Source organism: Ciconia boyciana, chromosome 2 (genome assembly GCF_034638445.1).
Source record: "Ciconia boyciana chromosome 2, ASM3463844v1, whole genome shotgun sequence".
In the NCBI taxonomy this organism is placed as follows: domain Eukaryota; kingdom Metazoa; phylum Chordata; class Aves; order Ciconiiformes; family Ciconiidae; genus Ciconia; species Ciconia boyciana.
This window is the reverse complement of record NC_132935.1, coordinates 132,457,460-132,484,231: the sequence shown is the minus strand read 5'-3', so window position 1 is coordinate 132,484,231 and position 26,772 is coordinate 132,457,460. Positions and strand designations below refer to the sequence as shown.

Sequence of the window (26,772 nt, the reverse complement as noted above, 5' to 3'; positions counted from 1 at the left end):
CCCAGGCATGTTCACTAACAGAATCACTCTGCAACATACAGTCTCTTTGAAATAACTTCACGAAGAAAATAACACACCCTGGCTGGATTACCCTTACCATCTCGTCTTCATGATGAGCACTGGCCTACCTCACCCAAAGAGGACTGCAGACTTCCTGCCACCCTAATGCCCCCAACTTGATGAAGCTAAGGGACTCCTGGGAAGCACAGGGAGCCTTTGTAAGAGTTATGCTGAGAAATCTGGAAAATCAAGTTCTGTGCTCACGTGTCCAATATTGTGCCCCAAAGATGGAGAATATAATCAAAGCCCTATGTATTATTTTGATCATCTTTTATTTGCTCAAATGCAAGATTTGAAACTGTACCCCTGGCACTCTGCAGCAGGTCTGAAGAGAATGCAGGCAGCCTAGCAAGAGGAACTCAATTTTAAAGCAATACCTGACAGCAAAGGGAAAAAAAAAAATGTAACTAATCAAGCACAGTGCTCACATGTACCAGGCCAAAACCTAAATATAACCTTCCTCCAGTTGTAAGAGTCTGTCTCACCAAATTAAGGACATTCAAAGCAGATGAGAAAGCACAGAGAGCACTCCATCGGCAAAGAGCTTTTTCAAAAGGGAGAGCAGACAAAGAAATCTCTGCCACAGAGAAAGAAAGACGACAAGAGACCTTTATGCCTGCATAACCCTTCACAGAGAAGAGCAAGCTACAGAGGAGCAGAAAGCGATTAACACAAATTAAAGAACTTCCCAAAGCAACAAGACTCCGGACAGCAAAGGCACCACAAGGCCAATGTGCTCGTGTTACATTCATTGATAATAGAGAGGCTTTCACACAAACCCCGAAAGAGGAAGACAGTGCTAATAAACTACCTGCCCTTCCCAGGCAGAATGATGCTAATAAGGGAAATCAATACAGAGCGTCGTGTGAAAAGTTTTAAGAGATACAGATCCTGCTGTTAAATCTTGTAACAGGACTCGATTCAGAGGAAAATACAGGACTCTGAAAATTTAGTATTAATAGGACCGTCAATTAATTTTATATCTTATTAATTTTGTCATACTCTTTAAAAAAAACAGAGAAGGGAAAATAAGTGAATGAAAGAATATACATAATACTATGATATTTTCTCTATTGAATTCTATTACACCCATCAATGACAAACCTCCACTAGTGTAGTTAGATCTTGTTAGTTATTCAGAAACATTAACAACAATGGAAGAAAACCAGAGATCATCAATGAAAACAATCAAAGGCACAGAGACTCCTTTGCAGGGAGAAGCTGAAAAGATTAGGACTGTTTAATTTACAGACGTTTAAGAGGAAGCAAGTCACACAAATATAGCAATGAACAGAACAAAGCAAATCAGCTGGGTGCTACTATACCTCCTGTTTTGTAAAGCAAGAACAAGAGGACTTGCAGTGAAACTTTAGGGACACAAAACTACAAAGCCTTTAACAGGAATAGCTTTTACGTGTAGTGGAAAATTAGTCTGTAGAAATCAAACAGAATGATTACATGAAAACATTAGGATAAAGGGATCAGAAAAGGATTAGACCTTTTCTCCTTTCTTTTTTTATTTATTTATAAAAAATGTCCAAGCATGTCCAGTCACATTAGCCAGATAATTTTAAAGGAAGTTTATATACCATTCTTCCTTATAGAATAACTCAAGCACTATCAGTGGCACAGAAAAAGAAACAACAACAAAACCCTTACATGCACCTTATTCCGTAATTATCTGTGAAGACAATCCCATTATGTTACACCTGCTACTGGTCACTTTCAGTCTCATGTGAAGGACTACATTAGTCTCTGGATTTAACTTCAAAGGCTATTTTTATTTCCATAAACAGACACCGATCACTGCTCAGACATTAAGAAGCTGAAGGTTAGGCTCCACCATACTTATTCTTGCTGGCAAACCCCTAATTCCCTAATTTTGTTTAATTCCTCCACTTTACCTTCTCAATGACAGTCACGCAAGGGAAGACAGCACAAATTAAAAAAAAGAGGTAAGACATAGGTTGTTTGAGATCAAACATGAAACAAGCTGTGCTGGTTTTGAAGCTTAAAAGACATAACATTAAATATGAAAAAAAAGTGGAAAAAGAAGCAGAAATAGAAAAAGAGCAGAGAAATACAGCTCATTAACAAGACCCATGTATTTTCAGCTAACAGGACACAGGAATTTCCATCTAGGAATCACATAAGCACTCTATCAGCTATACACCTATGTAGTCAGATAGCCTTAATTGCACCTGATTACTCTGAATTACAGTTATATTATGACCCTGAAGTCAATGCCCTCTGGTATATCTCTGTGTTCACTCTATGGCAGAGCAATTCCACATTTCAGAAATTTTTTTACAGGTTACATGATATTTACTTATATTCCTCAACCTACAGAATTCCTTAATATCAGAAGCCAGTTGAAAAAGAATGATGGAGAGTATCTTCTCCATTTCTTATCCAAAGAAAGCGTATCCTGGATTCAAATCTCAACTACACTTCCATTATTTCTTCAATGGATCTCCTGTTTCTCGCCACATCAGTCCTTTCCAGCTTCCAGCCTACACAGTCCATCTGAATTCCTTCTTTCTTGCATATCATCCCCTGAAACCTCCTTTAGATCAGGAAGTTTGAGGATAGACAAGAAAGAAAAACCCAGGTAATTCTGCAGAGCAGAGTTACTACTCCCCCCAAAGCCAATTTCAACATTTTTTAAATCTTGACACCTGGAAGTATTCGACCTGAAATACGTAAAGCATGACCAGAAAACATGACAAGGCCATTTCTGCAACCATTCTGAGAACAATCTATATATTAAAGTGTAAAATAGACAGAAAAGTTTAAATTCCAGTCCTATACTTATGAATAATTATTTTCTTAGCATGACTGTTGTCTAAACATTGTTCGTTGACCATCGATTTATATTCAGTTCACTCTCCCTGCCAATAGGTGAAAGCAACAGCACAGGCTGAGGGCCAGCTAGCCAGAAGCAAAATTGCAGAAAAAGACCTGGACAACAAATTTGAGAGGATCAGCAGTGTGCCCTTGCAGCTATTGAAGTTTGCTGCATACTGGCCTGTACTGGCAAGAGTGTAGCTAGCAGATCGATGAAAGTGATTTTTCAATTTGCAACACTGCATTCAGAGTGCTGTGTCCAGTTTTGGACTCCCCAGTACAAGACAGACACTCACATACTGGAGCAATCTAGCAAACAGCCACCAAGATTGCTGAGGGCTGGAGAACATCATGTATGAGAAGAGGCTGAGAGACTGGGTTTGTCCAGCTTGGAGAAAATATTGCTAAGGGAGAACCTTACTGCTATTTACAGCCACCCAAAGGAAGCATGGAGAGGAGACAGCCAGATTCATCTGTATGACAACAGGACAAAAGGCAAGAGACAGAAGTTAAAGAAAGGGAAATTCTCATTAGATATTAAGACAGAAAGAAAAGTTCACCATGATGGTGGTCAAACATGAGAACAGGCTGCCCAGAGGGGTGATGGAATCTCCATCTCTGGAGATATTAAAAATTTGAACAGACAAGGATATGAGCAATCTGATCTGACTTCGAATTTAGATCAAACTTCAAATGTTGGCCCTGCCTTGAGCTGGGGCTTGAGCTAGATGACCTCCTGCAGTCCCCTGAAACCTAAATCATTCTGAGTTTATGATTTATGCAAACAAGTGAAAAAGCATTACTAAATCAGAAGAGCAGCATTTCACAGCACAAATAACTATCAAGGCAATGGAGACCATACAATATTGTATGAAGGAGACCACCTTCATACACAGGGAAATGCAAAAATCATTGCCCAACAGGCAGCTCTGTCCGCAGCTGAACTGCATGCCACAGAAAACGAGCTTTATACTTACCAAACCGGCCACTTTGCTTTATAAACAGTTCAATTACACCGTAGGCAATAGTGGTTGCAGGAGGAATTTCAAGGATCACACTAGAATCCTTCATCATACTTCCATTTTCACTCACTGAAACCTAGAGGACAGATTTATTCACTGTTTATCTGATTCAGCTATTGTGTAGCTTAAACATAGAATCAATTAAGGGGAAAAAATACAGAGAAAGAATGTGCCACGATGTCTAACTAAAGCATATGTTACATTTGACATCCATGAAAGGAAGAAGATGAGCAATGAGGTAGAAGCACAATGCCAAGAGTGGCTCTCAAACTCTTAGCTACCCTGTCCTCCTGCAAAGTTGAGCTCCAGGTGCACCTTTTGCCACATGTGAAACACTGTGTCACTAAGAAATGGGCAACCACTTCAGTATCCTGCCCTGCCCTCTTCTATCCTGACACCCCTTTTTGCCCAGCTGGAGACCAGTACCAGGAAGGCAGCACTTGCACAGAGCATTGTTGAACTGCAACTCCCAGATTTCTGCTACTGGAGACACCCTGTGCACGGAAGTGATTCATCTGCAGCTTTAAAAAAAAAAACAAACTTACAATGAATGAGCATATGTTTTGACTTTGGTAATTCCTTCTCAGTTCATAGGCAATTTTTCAGATATCCTCATAATGCAGTTAATCTCTACTCCCATGATAGAAAACTAATAGCTTCTCAATAAATATTAAAAATCAGTAGACACTACAAATATTTTTGATGAATGATTACTTGGCTTTTCAAATAAATTTGCTTCAGCAATGCTTTTTGCTCTTCAGCTTTCACTGAATTGTTGTATGTTTGTTTTATGTTCTGCTGTAGGCAGGAATCTACATAGAAACTGAATCACAATTTGACAGTATTGATGGAAACCATGTTCCAGGCTCACACTAAAAGATGGCATCTTTTGCCAGCAAGGCAATGGAAAAAGCATTTTACCTGTCTGAAGTTTCACAACTAAGTAGTGCAGTGAGTTCAACATCTTAAGGAAGCATGAAAAATACTCTGAAGTCCATTTGGAGAAATCATAATTTCTTCTCAGACAATCTGCAAATGTTCTATTCTTTGCAGATTCTTAATAACTTTTACCTTTACTATTTTTGTACTGCATCCCATCACACCACTGACTTTTTCTTCTGTCTGAATATGTTCAGATATCGTACACTTCTGAGTTGTTATTATCTTTTCTCTCAAGATGCATAGCACTTCACGTTTTCTTTCTATTACTTGTTGCAGTAAATTACTGTTTAGATTTATTGTTCTGAAAAAGAAAAGACGCCATTAACAACATAAATACTAGAACCGAGAAAAAACATTTTCTTAATTGCTTGAAGAAGCTTTTATTGTAAAAACAACAATGGTTTCTGTATGAGCAGTCTCCTCAAAATTATTATGTCCTCTTTTGTTATTTGGTAGCAGTAAATACCTGTATTGCACAGTAAGTCCCAACACAGATATTGAATTCTTGGATCCTTACTCTGAGCAAAAATGGCAGTTGTCTGGCTACTTTCTAAGGAAAAAAGCAAGGGAGAACTAAAGACAACTTTACGCTTCCAGAGTAATATGAAAACAACCATCCAGGCTTGTGGACACTGGACTGAATCCTCTGTTACTGTGAATTCACACTGACATGAACTTGGCCATGGCAGGGGATGCCGACTACCCATTCTCTTCAGAGTCTCATGTTAGCACAAACAGTCTCAGTAAGTCAATGGGTCACATCCTGCAGTCTTTACTCAAAAGAATTATTTCAACCAAAAAAGTTGCCAGGGAGCACAAACAAAAGACCCGTGCTCATGGTCCATATGATGAACTCCCTGCAGCCTAGCACACTACTGCATACATTATGCATGCACACACACAATAAAAATATATATAATAGCATAATACATAATAAGCATGTAATATAATAGTATTATCCACACATCATAAAGCTCTGCTTAGAAAGAGTGAAGTGAAGTTGCCGTAAAGTTAGTGGAAGTTAGGAAATACAAAGCAAGCAATCTTCCAGTCTGGTTAGTTTCTCCCTTTGTAATCAAGCCCCACTTTTCCTTAGAATAGTTCTTGGTTTTTCCCTCTCTTACCTGACCAGATCAAGTCCCATTTCTCCCCCCCGCTTCTCCTTCTTCTCAGCTTTGTCCCACAGCCAGACAGCTCACCCATCCCATTTCATTTCTCTGCTATCTTCTGCCCTCAGATGATGCCAGCTGCCCATGGCTCCCAGCCTTAGTCTCCCCTCCTTCTCACAGTTCATTGTTACTGCTTTCCAGTCCTGTCTGGCCAAACTCAGTCTCGTTTATCTCCTTGTCATCATTCAGTCCTGTCACCCCTGTCTTTGTATGTCCTTCTACCTGCTGCAGAAGTGCCATCAGTTGCTTCTCAACAGGGGAGGTGACATGGGCTCCTTTGCACCCAAGTGCTGATGTCCAGACTCACCCTGGACTAGGACAGCTTGAGGCAACCATCACTACGAATGCTGGCTTGGCCTCTGAAGGCCCACGTGCAGGCAAACTAGTGTCCTGACGTGCTGCTGCCAAATTTTTAAGTTCTTACTCCAAATTCTGAGTCACCAGAATTTCTCGAGAGATGAACGGCACGCAAAGAGAGCGACACCTCACTGTCAACCCTCATAGCTTGCTATGGGTCTGTTTCAGTGTTCACTTAAACCCTGAACTGGCTGAGTGGGATCAGCACCAACCAAGTACTTTAAAGGGCTGGATGAGAAAAGACAGAAAAGGTATCATGGATTTGGGGATTGGAAAAGATTACTAAATCTCCTATATTACTCATCTGTATAACCTCACAATTTACAATTAATGACCAGGACTGTTACAGTCGAAAGAATAATTAGCTGTGGGACGGACCTCAAATCTCTAGCCCATGCCTCCAACTTAACAACTCACCCCTACTCCACCACATAATTCAGTGTGTGTTTAAATGCTATGGGAGTTATATCTATAGTTAGGTACTTCTTAGAATGAGCAGAAGTAAGAAAGTGAATGCCCAGAAACAACAAGAGAGGATTATTTCCTAAGAAAAGATGACAAAATTCACTACCCTGTCTTCTGGGGTGTTAACAGTCTTTCTGGTAACAGTTAAAGCAACTTCTTAACTGTATTTGATTGATTAAAATGTGTCAATTATATTACACTTTTGCAAAATACCCATTGGAGGTCCTCAAATGAGACATCGTATTTTCTATGAACAGATAACTCTAGCAAGACAGTTGGAAGATTAAAAGATTACTATCCCTGGCTCAACTTATACAGTCTTTTCTCCTTCCTTTTACTGTAAATGGCTATTCGTGGGGCTAAATGGCAATTCCCAAAAAATATGACAGAAAGACATGTCTGACTCCACTTTATTTAAATCGAGATATTTCCACTTTTAATTAAAAAGTTTTAGATTTATTAGATTCTGGAGTTTTGGATTTATGCAGTCTGTGTAAGTCTGGAGTCAGCTTGGTTCTTTATTAAATTAAAAATATCCTGAGGCAATTTTTGATCTTTGGAGAGTTACATGCTTATATGAAAGCTCCATCAGTTGGAATGAACTGTCTGAAAACCTTAAGGTTGATTGTTTAAACAAGGGAAAGAAAATACCTCTGAAGCAATGCGGCAGCCAGTAGAAAAGCACCCCCAAACATTCCTGAGATTATTAATAATAACTTTTTTTCTTTTAGTGCAAAGCCATGCTTTATGCTTGGAATGTAATGAATCTTTGGATTAAGCAAAAATTGAAGAAATGTCAAGCAATCACAAACACCGCTGCTTTTAGAAGTGTCTGCCAAACCAGAGCTATTACTTATCACAATAACAGACCATCAAGCCTATCATATACTTCACAATAATTATTTATGATTCTGAAGAGGTGTCCTAAGCATCTTGAAATGACAAATTAAGGCACTAAGAACTTGCAATTTTAACATTCGACCTACGAAGCCACAAGGGAAGAAATACAATGAAGAAGCACAAAAGCAATTTGTCGTTTGCTTTCGTATGATATATTTTTTGCCTTTAGAGGATGACAAACTCACCAGATATCCCCAAAAGTTAAAGCAAAGGAAACAAAACAATCAAAGGTAGAAAAACACAGATTGAATAGAGATTTGCTGTTTCGGAATGTTAACATAAGAAGCATATAGAATATGATTTAACTCTATACAAATGAATGACCAAAATAATTCAAGAGACTTTTTCTTCCATCTACCTCTACAGTATTCTGCCTGAGGTGGGACTAGCTCAGATCCCCTCATGCTCCTGGCTTTGAGATTCAGATGCAGAACTAACAGCAGAGTGGCAGAGCGAAAGAGTCAGAAGACATAGGTCAACTTGCAACGAGGCACAGTGAAGACATTTCTGAAGCGGCACTGGATGAGCTGCCACAGCACGGGAGGCTACGCAGCGACCCTAACACCACAGGGGCACAGAGCTACCTGCTTCAGTCCCTGATGCAGCACTGCTGCAGGCGCTGTGTCTCACAGGTAACTTGGGGTCCTCTGCACAGAGCTGCACTGTGTGGCAGAGACACGGCCACCGCCTCAGCCCCAAGATTCAGGTGACTTCAGTGGGATGTGTTCAACTGTAAAGCCAGCGGAAATGCTTTCCTCTTCCCACTAAGTTTAGTGAGTACCAGATTTAGAGCTTTAAAACACATAACCCTTACCAACAGCTACAAATACCTTTTCTTTTTAGGACGGCACAGTTCAATGCTCTCCTCTAGACTTCTGGCACTGAACTTTCTATCATAAAACCCCTTAGACTCTAGGATTGTGTGTGGGCACATCACAGGTTATCACTGAGGCACAGCCTGTGGAAGGCAAAACATTCTGCTCTTCTCAGTGACTCAGACGGGAGACAACATGTGGTAAGCAAATACCCAGCTTATCTAAGTTATCATTGAAAATAGCTATCAAGAGCAAAATGCAACAAGGTTAAAGTTTCACAATCAGAGCAGGGCTTAAAGTATTACAGGGCAATGGCTGCTGAATCTATGAGTCTATTTTTGCAAGAGCTGAACTAATTTGTGAGCATAACACTGAATATCAAGAAGATATCTGAGTAACAAGAGATGGGTGAGTTAAACCCCTGAGAATGCAGGCAGGCACACGAATTGCATTGCATTTTTTTATTTTACAGGTCACATTTCAGAGCTATTATTTCTGTTCTACAATCATCACTCTTACCATCTCTTTCACCATCTATTGTACAGGAGCCCTCACTGATCTTGTGTGACCTGTACTACACCAACTGTACTCCTTCCCACCTTAAAAGTCTGAGCCGAAGTACTCAAAAGTAACACCATATAAAATACAATGAGATGTTGGTTTGCTAAGTCCCGTTATCAACATACAGGGTATAAGCCTGTATAAATACAGATCATTTAAAAGATAAGGATTATGGCTTTCTGTTTGATTGATTGTTCTGCTTAAATAACCTTCCTGAGGTCAATGATTTACTAAGCTGGAAGCTCTATAGGTCAAACATGAACAGAAAAGAATTTCTTTAAGTTTTGGTCTCACTCTCTCCACATCTAATTGGATTAAACACTTCCACTCTCCTATAATGCAATGGCTTCCTTCACTTTTATTCAACCTTCTTCTTGCATGAGGAAAGCAGTGGAGAATAGAGAGGCACAAAGGCAATTTGCTGCAGACTGGAAGCAGAAAAGAAGGGAGAAAGGCAGAAACTAATGGAAGGCAAGAGAAAACAGACAACACCTGGCCACAGAGCAGGCTCTCACAGTTCAAGGAGAGAGCAGGAGCCTGCTCTAAACCCCACAGCTGAGACTGAGGGTCTTTCCTTCAGGCACAGATTCTCTGACCAGATCGTCCACAAAGGAGGGGGGCTAGGACAATTTTTCCATCAAATCCTGTCTAGTCTTCTCAGTGACCCACCCCACAAATCCTCAAAGCAAGGTCCTTGCCAATTTACTACGAATACCAAAAAGAATGGTTACTGCTTTGAGTACTCTCCATCCTCACATTGAAGTCAGCAGTGTTGCCCGCCTGCACAAATTTTCACTAGTCCAAACTACCCACATGAGTGAAAAACCTTTTCAGACCTGCACTGGGCGATGTCAGCTCAACACACCTCCTCACCCAGCTGCGGAGACATGGGTGGCCCACTCTCACAGCCTTGTCCAAATGCAACTTCTTCCATAACATCCGCATGACTAACTTCACAGAATCACAGAATTGTATAGGTTGGAAAAGACCTTTAAGATCGAGTCCAACCGTAAGCCTAACACTACCACGACCACCACTAAACCATGTCCCTAAGCACCTCATCCAAACGTCTTTTAAATACCTCCAGGGATGGTGACTCAACCACTTCCCTGGGCAGCCTCTTCCAATACTTGATAACCCTTTCAGTGAAGTAAAATTTCCTAATATCCAGTCTAAACCTCCCCTGGCACAACTTGAGGCCATTTCCTCTTGTCCTATCACTTGTTACCTGGGAGAAGAGACCGACCCCCACCTCACTACAACCTCCTTTCAGGCAGTTGTAGAGAGCGGTAAGGTCTCCCCTCAGCCTCCTTTTCTCCAGGCTAAACAACCCCAGGTCCCTCAGCCGCTCCTCATCAGACTTGTGCTCCAGACCCTTCACCAGCTTCGTTGCCCTTCTCTGGACACGCTCCAGCACCTCAATGTCTCTCTTGTAGTGAGGGGCCCAAAACTGAACACAGGATTCAAGGTGCGGCCTCACCAGTGCTGAGTACAGGGGGACAATCACTTCCCTAGTCCTGCTGGCCACGCTATTTCTGATACAAGCCAGGATGCCATTGGCTTTCTTGGCCACCTGGGCACACTGCTGGCTCATACTCAGCTGGCTGTCAACCAACACCCCCAGGTCCTTTTCCACCAGGCAGCTTTCCAGCCACTCTTCCCCAAGCCTGTAGCATTGCATGGGGTTGCTGTGGCCCACGTACAGGACCTTGCACTTGTCCTTGTTGAACCTCATACAATTGACCTCAGCCCATCGATCCAGCCTGTCCAGGTCCCTCTGTAGAGCCTTCGTACCCTCAAGCAGATCAACACTCCCACCCAACTTGGTGTCGTCTGTAAACTTACTGAGGGTGCACTCGATCCCCTCATCCAGGTCACTGATAAAGATATTAAACAGAACTGGCCCCAACACAGAGCCCTGGGGAACACCGCTTGTGACCGGCTGCCAACTGGAGTAAACTCCATTCACCACCACTCTTTGGGCCCGGCCACCCAGCCAGTTTTTTACCCAGCAAAGAACACACCCGTCCAAGCCATGAGCAGCCAGTTTCTCCAGGAGAATGCTGTGGGAAACAGCGTCAAAGGCTTTACTAAAGTCTAGGTAGACAACATCCACAGCCTTTCCCTCATCCACTAGGTGGGTCACCTGGTCGTATAAGGAGATCAGGTTGGTCAAGCAGGACCTGCCTTTCCTAAACCCATGCTGGCTGGGCTTGATCCCTTGATTATTCTCTACATGCCATGTGATGGCACTCAGGATGATCTGCTCCATCAGCTTTCCCGGTACTGAGGTCAGGCTGACAGGCCTGTAGTTCCCTGGATCCTCCTTCCGGCCCTTCTTGTAGATGGGAGTCACATATGCTAATCTCCAGTCAATTGGGACCTCCCCAGTTAGCCAGGACTGCTGGTAAATGATGGAAAGGGGCTTGGTGAGCACATCTGCCAGTTCCTTCAGTACTCTCAAGTGGATCTCATCAGGCCCCATAGACTCGTGTGTGTCTAAGTGGTGCAGCAGGTCACTAACCATTTCCCCCTGGATTATGGGGGCTCCATTCTGGTCCCCGTAAAAACCTCTCTCACTGCTCGGTCAGAATTCCTCAGCTTGTTCATTCTTCTCCATTTATAATGCACAATAGTCTGATGTCTTCCATGCAAATGCTGCTTGCTGCACAGTGAGAGCCTTCACCCAGCTTTGTTCCCTCTCTAATAGAGACCTCTAGATGAGTGCCACAGAGTAAAATCCACCAGACCTCACTCTGCCACCTTCCACTAAGCACAGACACATCATATTTCTTTTGTTAATCCATTTCAAATATAACCTCTCTGACCTACTTCTTACAGTCATACCGGAACACAGTATCTGCTATAGTCAGCTTATTGATAACATTTCACAATTTTCCCTACAGAATAACCTGACAATTACTTCATAGAACATCTTCCCCAAGAATGCCAAAGACTTCTGAGAGTGCAAGTGACAGACAGTTCCTCTATTTTCTATTCGGCACCCTCCTTATCTTTTAAATCATAGACATGCACAATTAATTTATTCAATCCTGTCTCATAACATTCTGTGACTTCATATTACCCATGTAGGGCCTTTGGTAGAAAACTGAATGGTTTTCTCATCATACACATAAATGCTCAAGGAGTTTTAAAGAATAAGTAACAAAATGGGCAGAATTTCTTCTGTACTCAGATTAGGAATAGGCGCCTATTTTTGTCTGTGTGGACAGTAACTGAATCAATGAAAGTGCATATTAAAGTGCAATATGCAATACTGTAAAAATATGTTTCAATCATGCCAGAGTATACTACTATGTAACACTTACCCTGTTTTTCTAATATGCTAACCATAGTTAGGAATCACTCACATGAAATGATGGAAGTGACAGGCAAACATTTCTGCACCCGATGTGGACTGACTGCTGCCACATGGTCCTGTTTCTTTCTCTCTGCTGTCACTGTCCTCTCAGAACTTCTATTTCAATCACCCAACACAACTTAGTGAAATGGTAAAAACAAACAAGTGAATTTGTTAATCCATGAGAACTACAGAGATTATAACCTCCTCATAATCCTTTTCACTGGAGGGGAGAATACAGAATGGCTGAGGTTGGAAGGTCATCTGGTCCAACCCCCCTGCTCAAGTAGGGCTGCCTAGAGCAGGCTGCCTAGGATCGTGTCTCCAAAGAGGGAGACTCCACAACCTCTCTGGGCAACCTGTACCAGTCCTCGGTCACCCTCACAGTGAAAAAGGGTTTCCTGATGTTCAGGCAGAGCCTCCTGTGTTTCAGCTTGTGCACACTGCCTCCTGTTCTGACACTGGGCACCACTGAAAAGAGCCTGGCTCCATCCTCTTTGCATCCGTCCTTCAGGTATTTATACACGTCGTGGTTTAGCTTCAGTCGGCAACTAAGCACCAGGCACCCACTCGCTCACCCTCCCCCCGCCCTCCCTGGTGGGATGGGGGAGAGAATCGGAAGAGCAAAAAGTAAGAAAACTCATGGGCTGAGATAAAAACAGTTTAATAATTGAAATATAATAATAATAATAATAATAATAGTAATGAAAAGGAAAATAACAAGAGAGGGAGAGGGAGAGAGAGAGGAACAAAACCCAGGGGAAAACGGAAAAAAGCAAGTCATGCAACTGCTCACCACCCGCCGACCGACACCCAGCCAGTCCCCGAGCAGTGATCGCTGCCCCCCGGCCAACTCCCCCCAGTTTATACTGAGCATGACATCGAGCATGACATCATATGGTATGGAGTAGCCCTTTGGCCAGTTTGGGACAGCCGTCTTGGCTGTGCCCCCTCCCAGCTTCTTGTGCACCTGGCAGAGCATGGGAAGCTGAAAAGTCCTTGACTAGTATAAGCACTACTTAGCAACAACTAAAACATCAGTGTGTTATCAACATTATTCTCATCCTAAATCCAAAACACAGCACCATACCAGCTACTAGGATGAAAATTAACTCTATCCCAGCCGAAACCAGGACAATACATTAATAAGATCCCCCCTGAGCCTCCCCTTCTCCAGGCTGAACAGCCCCATATCTCTCAGCCTTTCCTCAAATGTGAGGTGCTCCAGTCCCTTCATCATCTTTGTGGCCCTTCACTGGACGTTCTCCAGTATGCCCACCTCTCCCTTGTACTGGGGAGCCCAGAACTGGACACAGTACTCCAGGTGTGGCCTCACCAGTGCTGCAGAGAGGGGAAGGATCACCTCCCCCAGCCTGCTGGCAATACTCCTCATGCAGTCCAGGATACCACTGGCCTTCTTTGCAGTGAGGGCACGTTGTTGGCTCATGTTCAACTTGGTGTCCCCAGGTCCTTTTCTGCAAAGCTGCTTTCCAGTTGGCCAACCCACAGCATGTACTGGTGCCTGGGATTATTCCATGTGCAGAACTTTGCACCTCCCCTTGCTGAACTGCATGAGGTTCCCACCAGCCCAGCCTGTTGAGGCCCCTCTGGATGGCAGCACGACCTTCTGGGTGTACCAGCCACTCCTCCCAGTTTTGTGTCATCAGCAAACTTGCTGAGGATACGCTCATCGACCCCATCACACAGATGACTAATGATGATGTTAGACAGGACTGGACCCAGTATTGTTCCCTGGGGTACATCATTAGTCACTGGCCTCCAACTAGACTCTGTACCACTGATCACCACCCTCTGGGTCCAGCCATTCAGCCAGTTTTCAATCCACCTCACTGTCTTCTCATCCAGCCCATACTTCATCAGCTTCTCTATGAGGATCTTATGGCAGACAGTATTGAAAGCCTTAAAATAGAAGATGGAATATACTCTTAAATCCATAGCAATCTCACTGAGTTAAAGGCACAGGACTCTGACCTAAAATCTGTATGTTACAGTACTCTGTGAATTAGCAAGCACAATGTAATACAAAAAGCAAGAAAAATGTAAAATAAAATATGCCGAGTTTATATACCTAAAAGTACCATTTAACTTTATTTTTATATTGCATATTACGTTAAGAAGTGTGTTCTGCATTTAAAATGTCATTGCTTCTGCAAATCAGGAAGGATCTCATCCCACATCCTTCAGCTGTCTTCCCTTTTCAGAAAAGGAGAGCCAATGTGGCATCTAGAATCTAATTAAAAGATCAGTAGGATTCTCCTTCAGAAGGTTCACATAAGAAGTGACAGGAAACCTATTTGCTGCCACTCAGCACTTCCAGCTTGCTGAACCTTGAAGACTTAGTTTAGAAGCCATATTAGCTTTGACTATTTTTTTAGAGTTTTCTGCTATTTATCTGCAACTTTGACTTAAACAGCCTAACACAAAAACATTTTAAAATGCAAATTAATTAGGCTATATATAGAGAAATAATAAAGGAAACAACAATTGCTCTAACAAGCACAAGCAACGTATGTCATTAGATGAAATCAAGAACACTTAGCTGACTCTCATCTCACAAGGCCTGATGGGTAAACATTCTCTTAGTACCATAATGCTTTGCATCCAAAAATCACTAACTTCTAGGCACCTCCACTCCCGAATGCTGAATTCCTGAATTCCACACAATGCTCCATGAACAAGATGAAAGCCAGACGCTTGGACGCAAACCATCATAAATCATAGAATATTTATGAATGAGTAACTGGAATTTCATTTGTAAGGCATTGCCACAATTTCCAGTGAGCCTTGGTGTTATGCTGAAGAAGAAAATAAAAATTATGCTATCCTCATCGTTTTCAGTGACCTGCCAGAAGCCAGACTGACTGGATATCAATTATACACTTTGCACCATAAGCCTTAATAAGCTATGAGCATCTAAGAACTAGCTCTTTGTATAAAGGGGCACACACATTAACCTCATTTACAGTTATATTCAGATCAGTGTAGAGCTACTGATTTTCCACACTCAAAAGAAGAGAATATATTTGTAAGTATTTAGTTACATTCAGGATTATAACCTGTGCTGAAGTAAATTTGATTTGCTATGGGAGCATTATTTATTTGAATCGAGTAGATAACTTACTGCAGAAAACTAGAGTAAAAGCTTACTGATCTAAATATAAGTTACTCTAGTTTGGTTTTCTATAGGACTCTATCTGGTGTTAGAAACAAGATTCTAAATCTTGACTGACACTATTTTTCTGATACTAGATGCATACTAATTTTACAGGCCTGGTACACACATTTAGGCCAGTATTTTCTGCTTTTAATAAGGCATTTAGTACAAAGATAGCAAGGTGCATTATTAGAATAAATTTGTTGACTTGTGAATGCTCATGACAAAAAGAACAGCAGCCATTTGTTCCTGTGAAAATGGAGAATTGATTATTTCTGGAACATCAGCGTATCTAAAGAAAATTTACACTGCTTCTGACAAGTTTTGCACTGATAACAAAAACCTATCATCTTTATCTTCAGAGCATCAGCCAGGGCTATTAAAATGTATTACACCACCTCCTACAGATCTAGGGTACAATGCTGTCACAAATGAACCACCCTCGTCTCCCACAAGTCAGGACCTGCAATACAGAGTAGACCCCTGACTTGTCAGCTGGTTGACAAGTAGGCTTTGGTCCATGACTGTCTTATTGCAAGATTAAATCAATCTCATTTCAGAGTAGGACAGGAAGTGTTGCATATCTTGTAAAATTAAGATTATAGTTTGGAAAATCTGGGGCTTTCCCCTCAGTTAGTACAGTGTATATAACAGGAGCAATAGATCTATAAACTTTATTTTGTTCAACTACTAGAATATGCATTGACCATCCTTCCTCACCTTCACTACTCCTTCAGCTGCAAATAATCCAATTTTCTATCCCAGTCGCTCACACACACACAAAAATTATAAAGCATGCTTACAAGAATATTGGTACTTCTGAATTCAGTTTCCATAGCATTTGCCCCAGCAACACGGAGAAACCTATCCATTTTTTTTCCAGACTTACCTCAGTAAAGTCCCCCAAAGAAGGATTTGACCCTTGTTCCACGTGGTAATTCATGCAAATACGCAAGATGAAAATGCAGAGAGATGTTTTTAAAATGAAAAGGAAAGGTTTGACCACGCTCTCAAAATCTGGAAATTTTCATTTTAGTATATATGATTTATCACCTGAAAATGAGAGCTTACAATAAAAATAATTCTCACACTATGGCAACACTACAGAATCAGTTGTTCAGTGATTGCAGCTGGTCCAAGTCTTTTCAGCTCAGTAATATTACCTGGCCATTACAATGCCCACATTAAAAACATACCTGTCCTTGACGTCTTTCATAAGCTGCTGCAAGTCAATCTCCTGCTTCCTCAGGTTTCCAAATGAGGACTGGTTTTCCACAAAGCCCTTCCCTCCAGCTCCCAGGCTGATCTTTCCAAATGAGGCTTCAATACTTCCTTGAACAAAATCTTCAAACTTCACCATATATTTTGCAAAGTCAGACTCCACTATTACTAGGAAAGCAATAAAAGTAATTTGTACCTGTGAAGAGAAGTGCTGAAGCAGTCCTGAAGTGATTGGAAAAACAGAAACTTACAGAAAATATGACAAGTTAGTGAAAGCAAGGAACAGTATCGAGCAGGTAAATAATGAAATTTATAGCTCTGCAACTCTTACTTCTGCTTCCTCAATATTTTAATCATCTTCGCTTCGCTATCTTTTATATTTTGCCATTTTAGGAAAACATAAGGTGATTGAAACACTGAGCTCAGATGCTATGGAAGATTTATAAAGAATGATAGAAACTTATTTCAGCTACAAAGCAAAACTATAAAGCAGACCTGCTTGTACAATAAGGTTAATATTTTGCCATTATCTTGACATATCTCATTATAGGGCTGTCTCAAAGCTCACTGAAAACCAATGGAAGATCTAATTGGCTTAAACCAATTCTGAATCTTATACGCCTATAAACCAAAGAACTGACTCAGAATCAGCTAATCTTCCAAGCCAGCTGCAATTAAGATCTAAACTTAGGGACTTAACTCTTTTCCTGTATGGAATTGTGACATGCCCAGAAATATGGGATTCCACATCGTTAATCCTAAAACCTTGTTAGGACTGCTGCAGCTGGATGAAGAAAGAAGTACAACGGTCAAACCATTTTTAACAGTCTGTGCAAGAAGAAAGGAAGCAGTGGTAAAACTTGCTTGGCCTTGCCTGTGCAAGTATTCCCTGGGCTACTGTCACCAACAAGACGCTTTTTATCCAGTGTTTTTTGACCTGGAGCACAGTATAGTTTCACGCTACTATTACATACTGGAATCCCCCAAAAATATTCTAGGGGAGCTCCTGTGGCTGCAGACAGCACTGTTATTAAACAGTAGGACTGTACAGCTTGACAACCTTCAGCACTCAATTTCAGCAGTCTATCTAGGCAAAACATTGGTTTTTTTAAACAAACATTTATTATTACTGGTTTTAGTTAAATGAATAGTCAAGTAAGAAAAGATCCAGTCATCTTAATTTCCACAGATGGAGGATACTGCAGAGCATTCCTCTGAAAGGAGCCCTCTAGTAACACGATTGAGAATAATAACAAAAAATATTAGGCTTTGCATTCTTTTTATCTGCAATAATAGCGCTGCCCGACTATGGCTTTACCTGGTTTTATTGGTTTGTCTTCAGTAAGCACATCACTCAGGCTGACTGTCAAGAAATGATACTTGGGCTTCTGCCAACACCAGAATTTCTTCCTCTTTGTAACTAAGCTCAGAAGCTGCAGCTTGTCGGAGGCGTTCAAGTGGGAGACAGGGATCAAGTCACCTCCACTGTCAGTTTCTCTCACAAAATTCTTTGTTGCTTTTGCAAACATCTTGGGGAATCAATTAAAGTCTGAAAGAATACATTCATTTTTCAATAACTACAGTTAGAAAGTATAAATATTTACATTGTTACTTTAAGAAGTTCTTCACAGTATTGGTATTAATGCAGGAACAGGTAGTGTTTTCACCCTGCCTTCTCCACTCCGAGCTGGGAATCATGACAGTTTAAACCACTTATCCCAAAGTAAAAAGGTTCTCACAGTAAAAGACGAAAGAATTTTAGTTAAAATTTTAAATAAGCAACAGTGAATAAGCAAAGAACAATGCACTGCAAACACAATATGCAAGGCTTAAACATTACAATAATAATGCATGAAATTTATGATCATGCAGATAATGAAGAAAGAAAATAAATGTGTGAGAAAAATATTCCAATTTACAGCTGAAAAGTTCCTTCAAGGAATGCTCATAGGTAATTAATCTGTTAGGGAGGAAAAAACTTACACGGCTTACCTGAAATTCTAAGAAAAAGCATCTACTAATAAGCACCCCGCAGAGACCAGCTGGGATGACAAGAGCACTGGTGCAATGGCAGAGGGTTTCTGCCTTCCCGCAGAATCCTTCTTTTATTACCTAACATAAAATTATCTTACTCCATAGAAGGTAATTGGATATGATTCACACAAATTATCTTGATCTTTTTAATAGTGAGTAAACACATACAGGGATAATAAAAATTATTCTATAAAAAGCAACAAATATTTGTGCTGGCATCTTTGTGACTAAGTTTTGTTTCTGAACTACGCCCCTGAAAAGTCCCAATTAATTTTTTTCTTTCTGAACCTTTTTACCTCCAATGTTTTCAAATTTTCTATTTCCCATTAGCATAACTACAGCTAAACTGAACATGTTATTTGCAACTGTTATTCGTATCTGCTAAACAGCTCCATACATTATCTTATTCTAGCTTTTAAATGTCTTAAGTTAAAAAATATTGGCATCTCTTATTGTGTAAGGTTTCCTTTATCCCAGTCAATGCACTTTGCTGTATTTACAAGGAACTTTTTCAATAAGGGTAACTGGCTAAACTCACAGGAGAAATGGTAAAAATGACCATTCACAAACACTAAACACAGAATTCTAATTTTTGATCTTTTAAAAAAAATCTAATCTTTTTTAGTTTCTCAACCGTGTGTTACTTGATCTAATGATATTTCCAGAATTAAATCAGTTTCTTAAAGTTGGCAGCACTCCTTTGAATCCTCCAGCTGACACTGACTGGAAAGTTCAACTAAGATCATAAGATGTCTCAGCTGGGTATCCACATGTTCACGACTAATTACCTGTCTTGCTCAGCAGAATGTTAGATTTGTCATTTACAAATACAGGCCAGAATAAGTTAGAACAGACTTCAAACAAAAATTGATACTGCAGTGGGCACTCAGGATTATTGAGAGAAAATGGAAAACTGAATAAAGATATTAGTGGTTGGACCACAGGCTCCCTGTTTTAGTATCAGCTGGAGGACAGAGAAAAAAAAAGCCTTTTTGCAGATGGGAACTTACCTTTCCACTAGCTTTTCCCAAATCCCATTTCATATAATATTTCACACAGTATTTACCAATTCATGTTGAGGTATCTATCTCCTCACGAAACCCCTATGGCCTACTCTTTAGTTCTCTATGTAAGGAAGTAAAGGGTGTTTCCCAACACCACCTGCATGGAAAGGATTTGAACAATGTGAAAGTTGCATAACATTTTACTGAAGAGTCTTCTGGGACTTTCATTGTAATTGGGACTGCAACAAACCTGCAGCACAGCCCCAACTATATGCACTGGGAATATTTCCACTGACTTTCTTGTTCTCTGACCTTTTCCTAAACTCTGAACTGAGACTGATTTTTTGCATTCTTAAATTTCTCCTCCTTTTAATCTCAGTGAGAACACTTTAACAAAATAAGCAATGCAGCTCCAATGCAGAAAAAAAAAAAAACAACCCACCAAAACCAACCTCCCAACAGCCCAAAAAACTAATTTTCTTTTTCCCTGGGACTTCTTTTGCATGACAGTGTATTTCACAACCAACCAGATGACTGATTTGTAATGGAGGGGACCATCAAGAAAATTCTCATTGCCTGCATTAGCTGCTCTTCCCCAGCATAACCTTCTTCAAACATTTCTGTGCTTTATATGACTGTTCACTCATTATGATCCCATTCCTACATAACCAACTCACATGGGCATATAGATTCTGAAAAGAAAAAGGACCACCAACTTCTGAGGAGTTTATGATAAAGACAAATTGCAGAAACCAGTTCCTATGATTTGGCATTGTTACACACTCACTAAATCTCATGAGAAGAACCATAAACACTATTCTATAAAACTTCCGATTCATGGTGGTTTGTCTTCAATACCACTCACCACGCTTTTGACTAGCAAAAAGGACATCCAGGAAAGACCACAGAGTGCTTATGAGGACTGCTGAGACTCACCAGGCAGGAGAGATGGGACTGTCTTCAGCCCAGGGTGACAACACTTTGCTGTGCTGAGAATGTCTTTGCAGGGAGCATATTTGCTGGTGCAGCTGTACCTGCAAAGCAAAAATATTCTATCCAAACTCCTATTTATGCCTCTTTGGATATAGTGCCTTTAACACAAATTCTACAATGCACCCAAATATCTTGTTTCACTAGTTCACAAAACAAAGACATAGAGCAATTGAATATGCCCTTAGCCAACATCAGGGAGTTAATATAGCTACCAGGATCAACGGCATCCTGACTGAATGGACATGGAGCGGTTACAGACACAGCATTAAGAAAACTCTGCCTTTGGAGTATCTTCTTCTGGAAATTTTGTTAGAGCTGTGCTTGGTTTGGTAGAATTAAAAGGGACAGTGTCAAAGCCAGTAGGAAAAGCCCATCACAGTGAATTCACTCTTGCAGATTGACAGCTAGGCATGAAAGCAGGAAAGGAAGGAGAAGTACCTTCTTGCCTACCAAGAAATTTAAAATTAGCCTAAACCTGGGCTACAGGAGGATTATTGAACAAAGGGGATGAGATCAAATGAAGTTATTTACAGCGACTTCATTGTTTACTTAAACAAACAAATCTTACCCTGCTTCTTTCCTTTACCACAGCTCCTTAAGTCAATATAGTGGGACATTAGATCCAAAGAAACATTTTATGAATAATCAGCTTTTACCTTTGTCAGCACAAAAGCAAGTTCTCAACAGTTGCCCAGTATTTCTTACATTCTGTATACACATACACTGACCTTTACAAAAAACACAAAAAAGCACTTTCTTCCATTTAACATAAGATTACCCAGCACACCAGCACAGTAAACAGGGAATTTGGGAAGAGGGTGACAACTGGATCGCCAAATGTCAGCACATCCCTTGCCAATCCAAGTTGTAAGGAAATACAACCCCTGAGGGCCAAAGATGACCATGCAGGAGCCACGGCATCAGAAGAGCTGCCAGGTGTTAACTCTGCTGTGCAGCAGCGGTAATGGCCTTTGAATCCTAATGAAGTCAGAGTTTACGCTGAAAGGCAACTAAAGCGTAGAAGTGAGGACAAGCAGGACATGTGCTTTATTACAAAACCTTATAGTTATTTTCATCTCCTTTCTAGATAATTTAAATTAAAAAACAGCCATAAAAGCTAATATGCAAAGCCTAGCAGGGATGTTCACACAATGAATTTCAGTCCTTGAACGGATGTGGTCCCCAACAACACATCCAATAAATTTTAGCCCTGGATGTAGCCCTCTTCTGGGCCTCGAGGGCTTTACAGAATGTGCCTCCAAAGACTTGACGCCGCACAAAACTACAGCGGCTCGATGCACCCAACAGGGACCTCGTGCCCTTACCCGGGGGCTGGTGGGTGCCGTCCTGCGAGGCAGAGGCACAAGGGCCCATGGCAGGAGCCGCACACTTCAGGAACGGGCCCGAGGTGTGTGAGGAGACAAGCTGCCCTTGTCCTTGTTGGACAACACAGGCCACCTCCTCCAAGACCCGCGCTGAGGCGGCTCAGGCCGGCGTCCGAGCACGGGGATCCCCCTCAAATGCTCCTGCGGCCCCGCCGCGCCACGCTTAACCTCCTCTCGGAACCACCATACGTGAACTGCAGCCACTCAGCCTCGTCCTCCCCCTCGTGAAGCCGGAGGGCGCAGGCAGGGAAGGAGAGCAGGACTCCGGCAGGTAGGCAGCCAGGCGGCCGCAGCGGCTCCTCCTGAGCGTGTGACAGGGTCGGGCGGGGGGCACAGGGCGCGCCGAGGCCCCGCTCCGCCTGCCCCGGCCAGCCGGCGGGACGCGGGGGGCTCAGCCCGCCGGGAAGGGAAGAGCGGCGGCGGGCAGCCCGCACCGCCTCCCCGGGCCCGCTCCCGTACTCACGGTTTTCCCGGCGATCCCCGCCGCCGGGCCCCGAGGATGCGGCGAGCTCCGCCCGCGGGGTGTGCCGCGCCGCGCCGCGCCCCGAGGCGAGGTGCCGAGGGCGAAGCTCAGCGAGGAGCCGGGGGGAAGCCCTGAACGGACAGGGGGTTTCTTGCCGGCATTATGGCGCGGCGAGGGGCGAGGCAGGGGGAGCGCAAGCCCCGCCCGGGTGCTCCGGCCGTGCGGGGAGGGCGCGGTGCCGGCGCCCCGGGGCGCGGGCCGCGGCGGGAGGAGGCGCCGCCGCCATGTTGCGGCGCAGGACCGCCGCCCCAGCACATGCCAGCTGGGCCGGGCAGCGCCTGGCAGAGAGCGGGGCGGTGCCCGTGTCCGCCTGCGAAACCCCGGGGCAGTTTCTACCTCCCTCGCCACCCCTCCCGCCTGCCTGCACAGGGCCTGCCTCATCTTCCCCGGGAGCTGAAAATCCTGCCATGAGGCGGCTGCGCGCAGCTGGTGGGTGGCCTGGGCTGCTGGCCACGGTGGGCATGCCGCAATGCTGGGGGCAGCTGTCTGGCACAGATGCCCGGGTGGAGGGCTCTGCGTGGGGCTGCCTTGCGTGGTAGTGTGGCCCTGCGAGGGGCTGGGAGGGAGGGCTTGACTGTTCCCATCAGCTCAGCCGGGGGATGGGACAGCTGGTTGTGCATGGTTACTTCCCATCAAATAACAGAGGGAGCTTCTTTTCCCTGACAGTGATATTTTATGACACAATTAAAAAGGAAATTTTTGTGACATCCTCTCAAATCTGGCTTGGATCACCCATGGTCAGAAATGCAGAGGGTCAATGGCCTGCGTGCAAAATCTGCTGCAAGCGACAGCCCTGCCATGGTTTTGGCTGTGGGTTTGCAGCTTTAGGGTTGGCACTGTTGGCCTTGCAAAGTCACGGTGGTCCAAATGGGAGCTTCCAGGCCAAGGTCGCCAGTCCAGGGGCCTTGAACAGCAGCACTTCGAAAATGAGAAATGTGGTCAATGGAGCACAGGGGGCAGGTTCATGAACCGCAGCATGAAATACTGAGCTCCGTCACCGTATCTCAGCCCTTTGAAAAGAATGCAACACCGGAACAAAACAGCTTGGTTGTTTATGATACCAAAGGACTGATCCGGTGAGAAATAGATGAATCTGCCGAAACCCAAGGAGTAGTTTTTCAAGATAATAAACATCAAAGAAATATTTTTCAAGTGAACCATGCCACAGGCCAGGTACTTCCCTTGTGGTTTGAAGAGAGAGCGTTTGAGGCTGCGGGATATAGTCACAAGTGTCACATCACCAGATCTTAATGGAGTAACACCCTGGCTTTGGAACAAAGGGAAGTTGAAAGTTGTATGTCCTTAAATGAACAGTCCTGGGTGAGAAGTAACAGTTAATGCATATAGCTAAATTAGCATCCATTTCTTCCATTCTGTTTAACTATGTACATTATCCAAAACTTCCAATTAATTTCAGCAGATTTTAATCCATCACCCCTTTCTGATTGCCCCCAGCAACATCCTTAGTGAATCAATGATAAATAGATTTCCCTTCTGGGATTGCACCTGCTTACAGAAATTTGAACAAATAGCCTGAATGGAACTAAGTAAGTAAGTATCTGCATTTGTGATAATTTACTTTTTATGGAGTAATAAAAAAAGTAACATATAAAGCTCCATTCTTAGAGCCTCATCCTGAGAAAAAGCACCCACACATCCTCAGGAGATCTCTTTTTAGGACCAGCACTGAGCTGCAGAATCGCTAGCTCCAGTAATAATCTCCCACAGTGGCCAGTAATAGCACACATTTCATCAGCTATCATGTGTTTTTCCAGGGAGTGGCAATGTGTGATTCATTTCAAATGCAAGTGTCTGCTAAAGCATATTTTGAGAAATAAGCCAGGAAGTTGCACTGAACCACATTACCATGGAAATATTCACTGGGGAGGGAGGACACAAATAAAAACAGTAAAGCTTGCTAGTCATTTTAAGGACATTACCAGCGGTTGCACCAAATAAAGGGTGCCCACACCAGGAATATTTCCATCTTTTCAAGAAAAAACTTTGAGCAGAAATCTTCTATCCCCTTGAAAGACACAAGCCAACGTAGGATAGTTTTTAGATGCTTCTCACTAATTAGAAGAGACAGAAACATAGGTCTGTGTGTTAGCAAACAGTTTTGGGGCTATGTGGCAATTAACTTAGAGGCTTCAAAGACTGTTACCAAAACTGGCTGCAAACAGGAGACGTTTAGGATTGAACACCCACCTTAAGCCTTCACTCTTCATGGAAATGCTTTTCAAGTGTACTGCACAGTCAAAACTCACAGCATGTGGTTACTTCATGACTGACTAGGATGCCAGCAGGAGAACATCGTATCGGAGAAATACACATTGTGTGGTCTGCATTGGGATCTGTCTGTCACACACTCCATCTCCTGAGCTGAAGCATGAAGTGCATCACTTCTGCATTAGAAGATCCTTCTGCATTACTCCTGCAAGAGAAGATCCTCTTGCAGAAAGAGCAGAAGGAGAAAACCAGAAACTTTTGCCTCTGGGACAAACTGCTTTTGGTACAGGCAGGATTTGGCTACCTCATTTAAGTAAATGAGACAATCGACACAAGAACTTCACAGCCACAAGTTAAAAAATGAGTAATACACATAATAAGTGAGTAACACAAAAGATAGCAGGCTGAAAGGAAAAAAACCCAACACAATAGTTGTATTCTCTTTGAACACCTCTGCGTGAAATTCCTCAGGCATGATATATTAAGATAAGAAATCATTGAGCAGGCCACCACAAGATGTCAGCATTGCAGAATGATTATTCCTAACAGGTACAGAAAAGGTCTTTACATCCTATAAGTGTTTGGCATTAGATTTTTTTTTTTTGTATGACAGCATAATCTGGCCTTTTTTTTTTTCAACCATTGACACTAGGATGTAAGTCCAAAATTGGCTGCAAAGGGAAATTTCTTAAATGGCTATTTTTTTTTGGTCTCTTTCTCAAAAGTTTTCTAAATGCTTTCACGGGGTCAGTATTAACAGCAGTACTAATGATATATAATGCCTGGTAGCCAGTTGTTTCAGGCTGCATCCAGCCTGGCTAGAAAGCACTCACTGAAATTCAGCCTGTATATTGATGTGTCAGGAGGTTGTCCAAAGCTCTCTGTTGGTGCATGCTAGGCTTTTTTTAAACCCTCACACTGGCTGGAGGGTTTAAAAAAACCCTCACACTGGCTGGAGGAGGGTCTGCTGGCTTCAGTTCTGTGGAGGAAATGAGAAGAAAGTGTGAAACTATTTTGGGCTTCTACTTAGAAAAGAAGGATACTTGGGGTAGCAAATCTTTTTAAAGGTGTCCAGCGACATAAGCCAAATCACCAGCAAAAGAATGAACTTCTTTCTTCCCGCATTTCCTTTTGCAAGAATAAAAGATCTGAGCAGGTTTTTTGTTTCTTTCTTTCTTTCAAATCAACTAACCAGCCTTATTTGTATTTCACATTAAAATTCATCTCCTGTTTTGGTGGGATACTCTGTAGTTTTCGCCCATACCATTCAGTCCTGCAAAACATTTCCTGTTGCAAACAACAGCTTTCTCGCTCTCCTGCTGGTACGGCTGTCACCAGGCCTGCCACAGAGCCAGCAGCTAGTGACAGGCTTAGCAAACAGCAACTTACTGTGTCCTGCTTAGGGGAGGCCAGTTGGGGGGGTGTAGGAAGCCAGGAGGGACCGTATGAGTTCAAAGCAGCCAGAAAGCCATTCTGCTGCATTTCCCTACCTGCTTACGTGAGCTTCTGTCCATTCGGCTCTTGACGGCAGCGGTGGGAAGGTGGCGTCTTCAACCATCTGAAGATTTTGCCTGTGAGATGAGTTTGGCCACTGTTTAGAGGCTATCTGTTTTATTGTCAGGTTCATCTCTGCTACCTTTAGGGACCAATATGAGGAAAAAAGAATTCACTTCTGGATCTTTTAGCCCCTTGGTAGGACAACTGGAGAG

At 42.6% G+C, this 26,772-nt stretch overlaps 1 protein-coding gene across 2 annotated transcripts in view; it reads right to left on the bottom strand.

The window, feature by feature from the left end:
- GSDME (gasdermin E) overlaps nt 1-25,078 on the bottom strand; it is a 32,974-nt gene extending 7,896 nt beyond the window's left edge. Inside the window, exons 1-6 of one of the 2 annotated variants that reach the window (XM_072851458.1) lie at nt 25,043-25,078; nt 20,870-20,967; nt 18,214-18,444; nt 16,871-17,063; nt 5,001-5,172; nt 3,885-4,005 (exon numbers count right to left, since the gene is read on the bottom strand). In XM_072851458.1, coding sequence (XP_072707559.1) covers nt 3,885-4,005; nt 5,001-5,172; nt 16,871-17,063; nt 18,214-18,424 — 697 coding nt within the window. In that variant the 5' untranslated portion in view covers nt 18,425-18,444; nt 20,870-20,967; nt 25,043-25,078. Of the gene's footprint in view, nt 1-3,884; nt 4,006-5,000; nt 5,173-16,870; nt 17,064-18,213; nt 18,445-20,869; nt 20,968-22,774; nt 23,056-25,042 lie in introns of those variants that run through there. The other variant, XM_072851457.1, reaches the window with a different exon arrangement.
- Nucleotides 25,079-26,772: the final 1,694 nt, after the last annotated feature.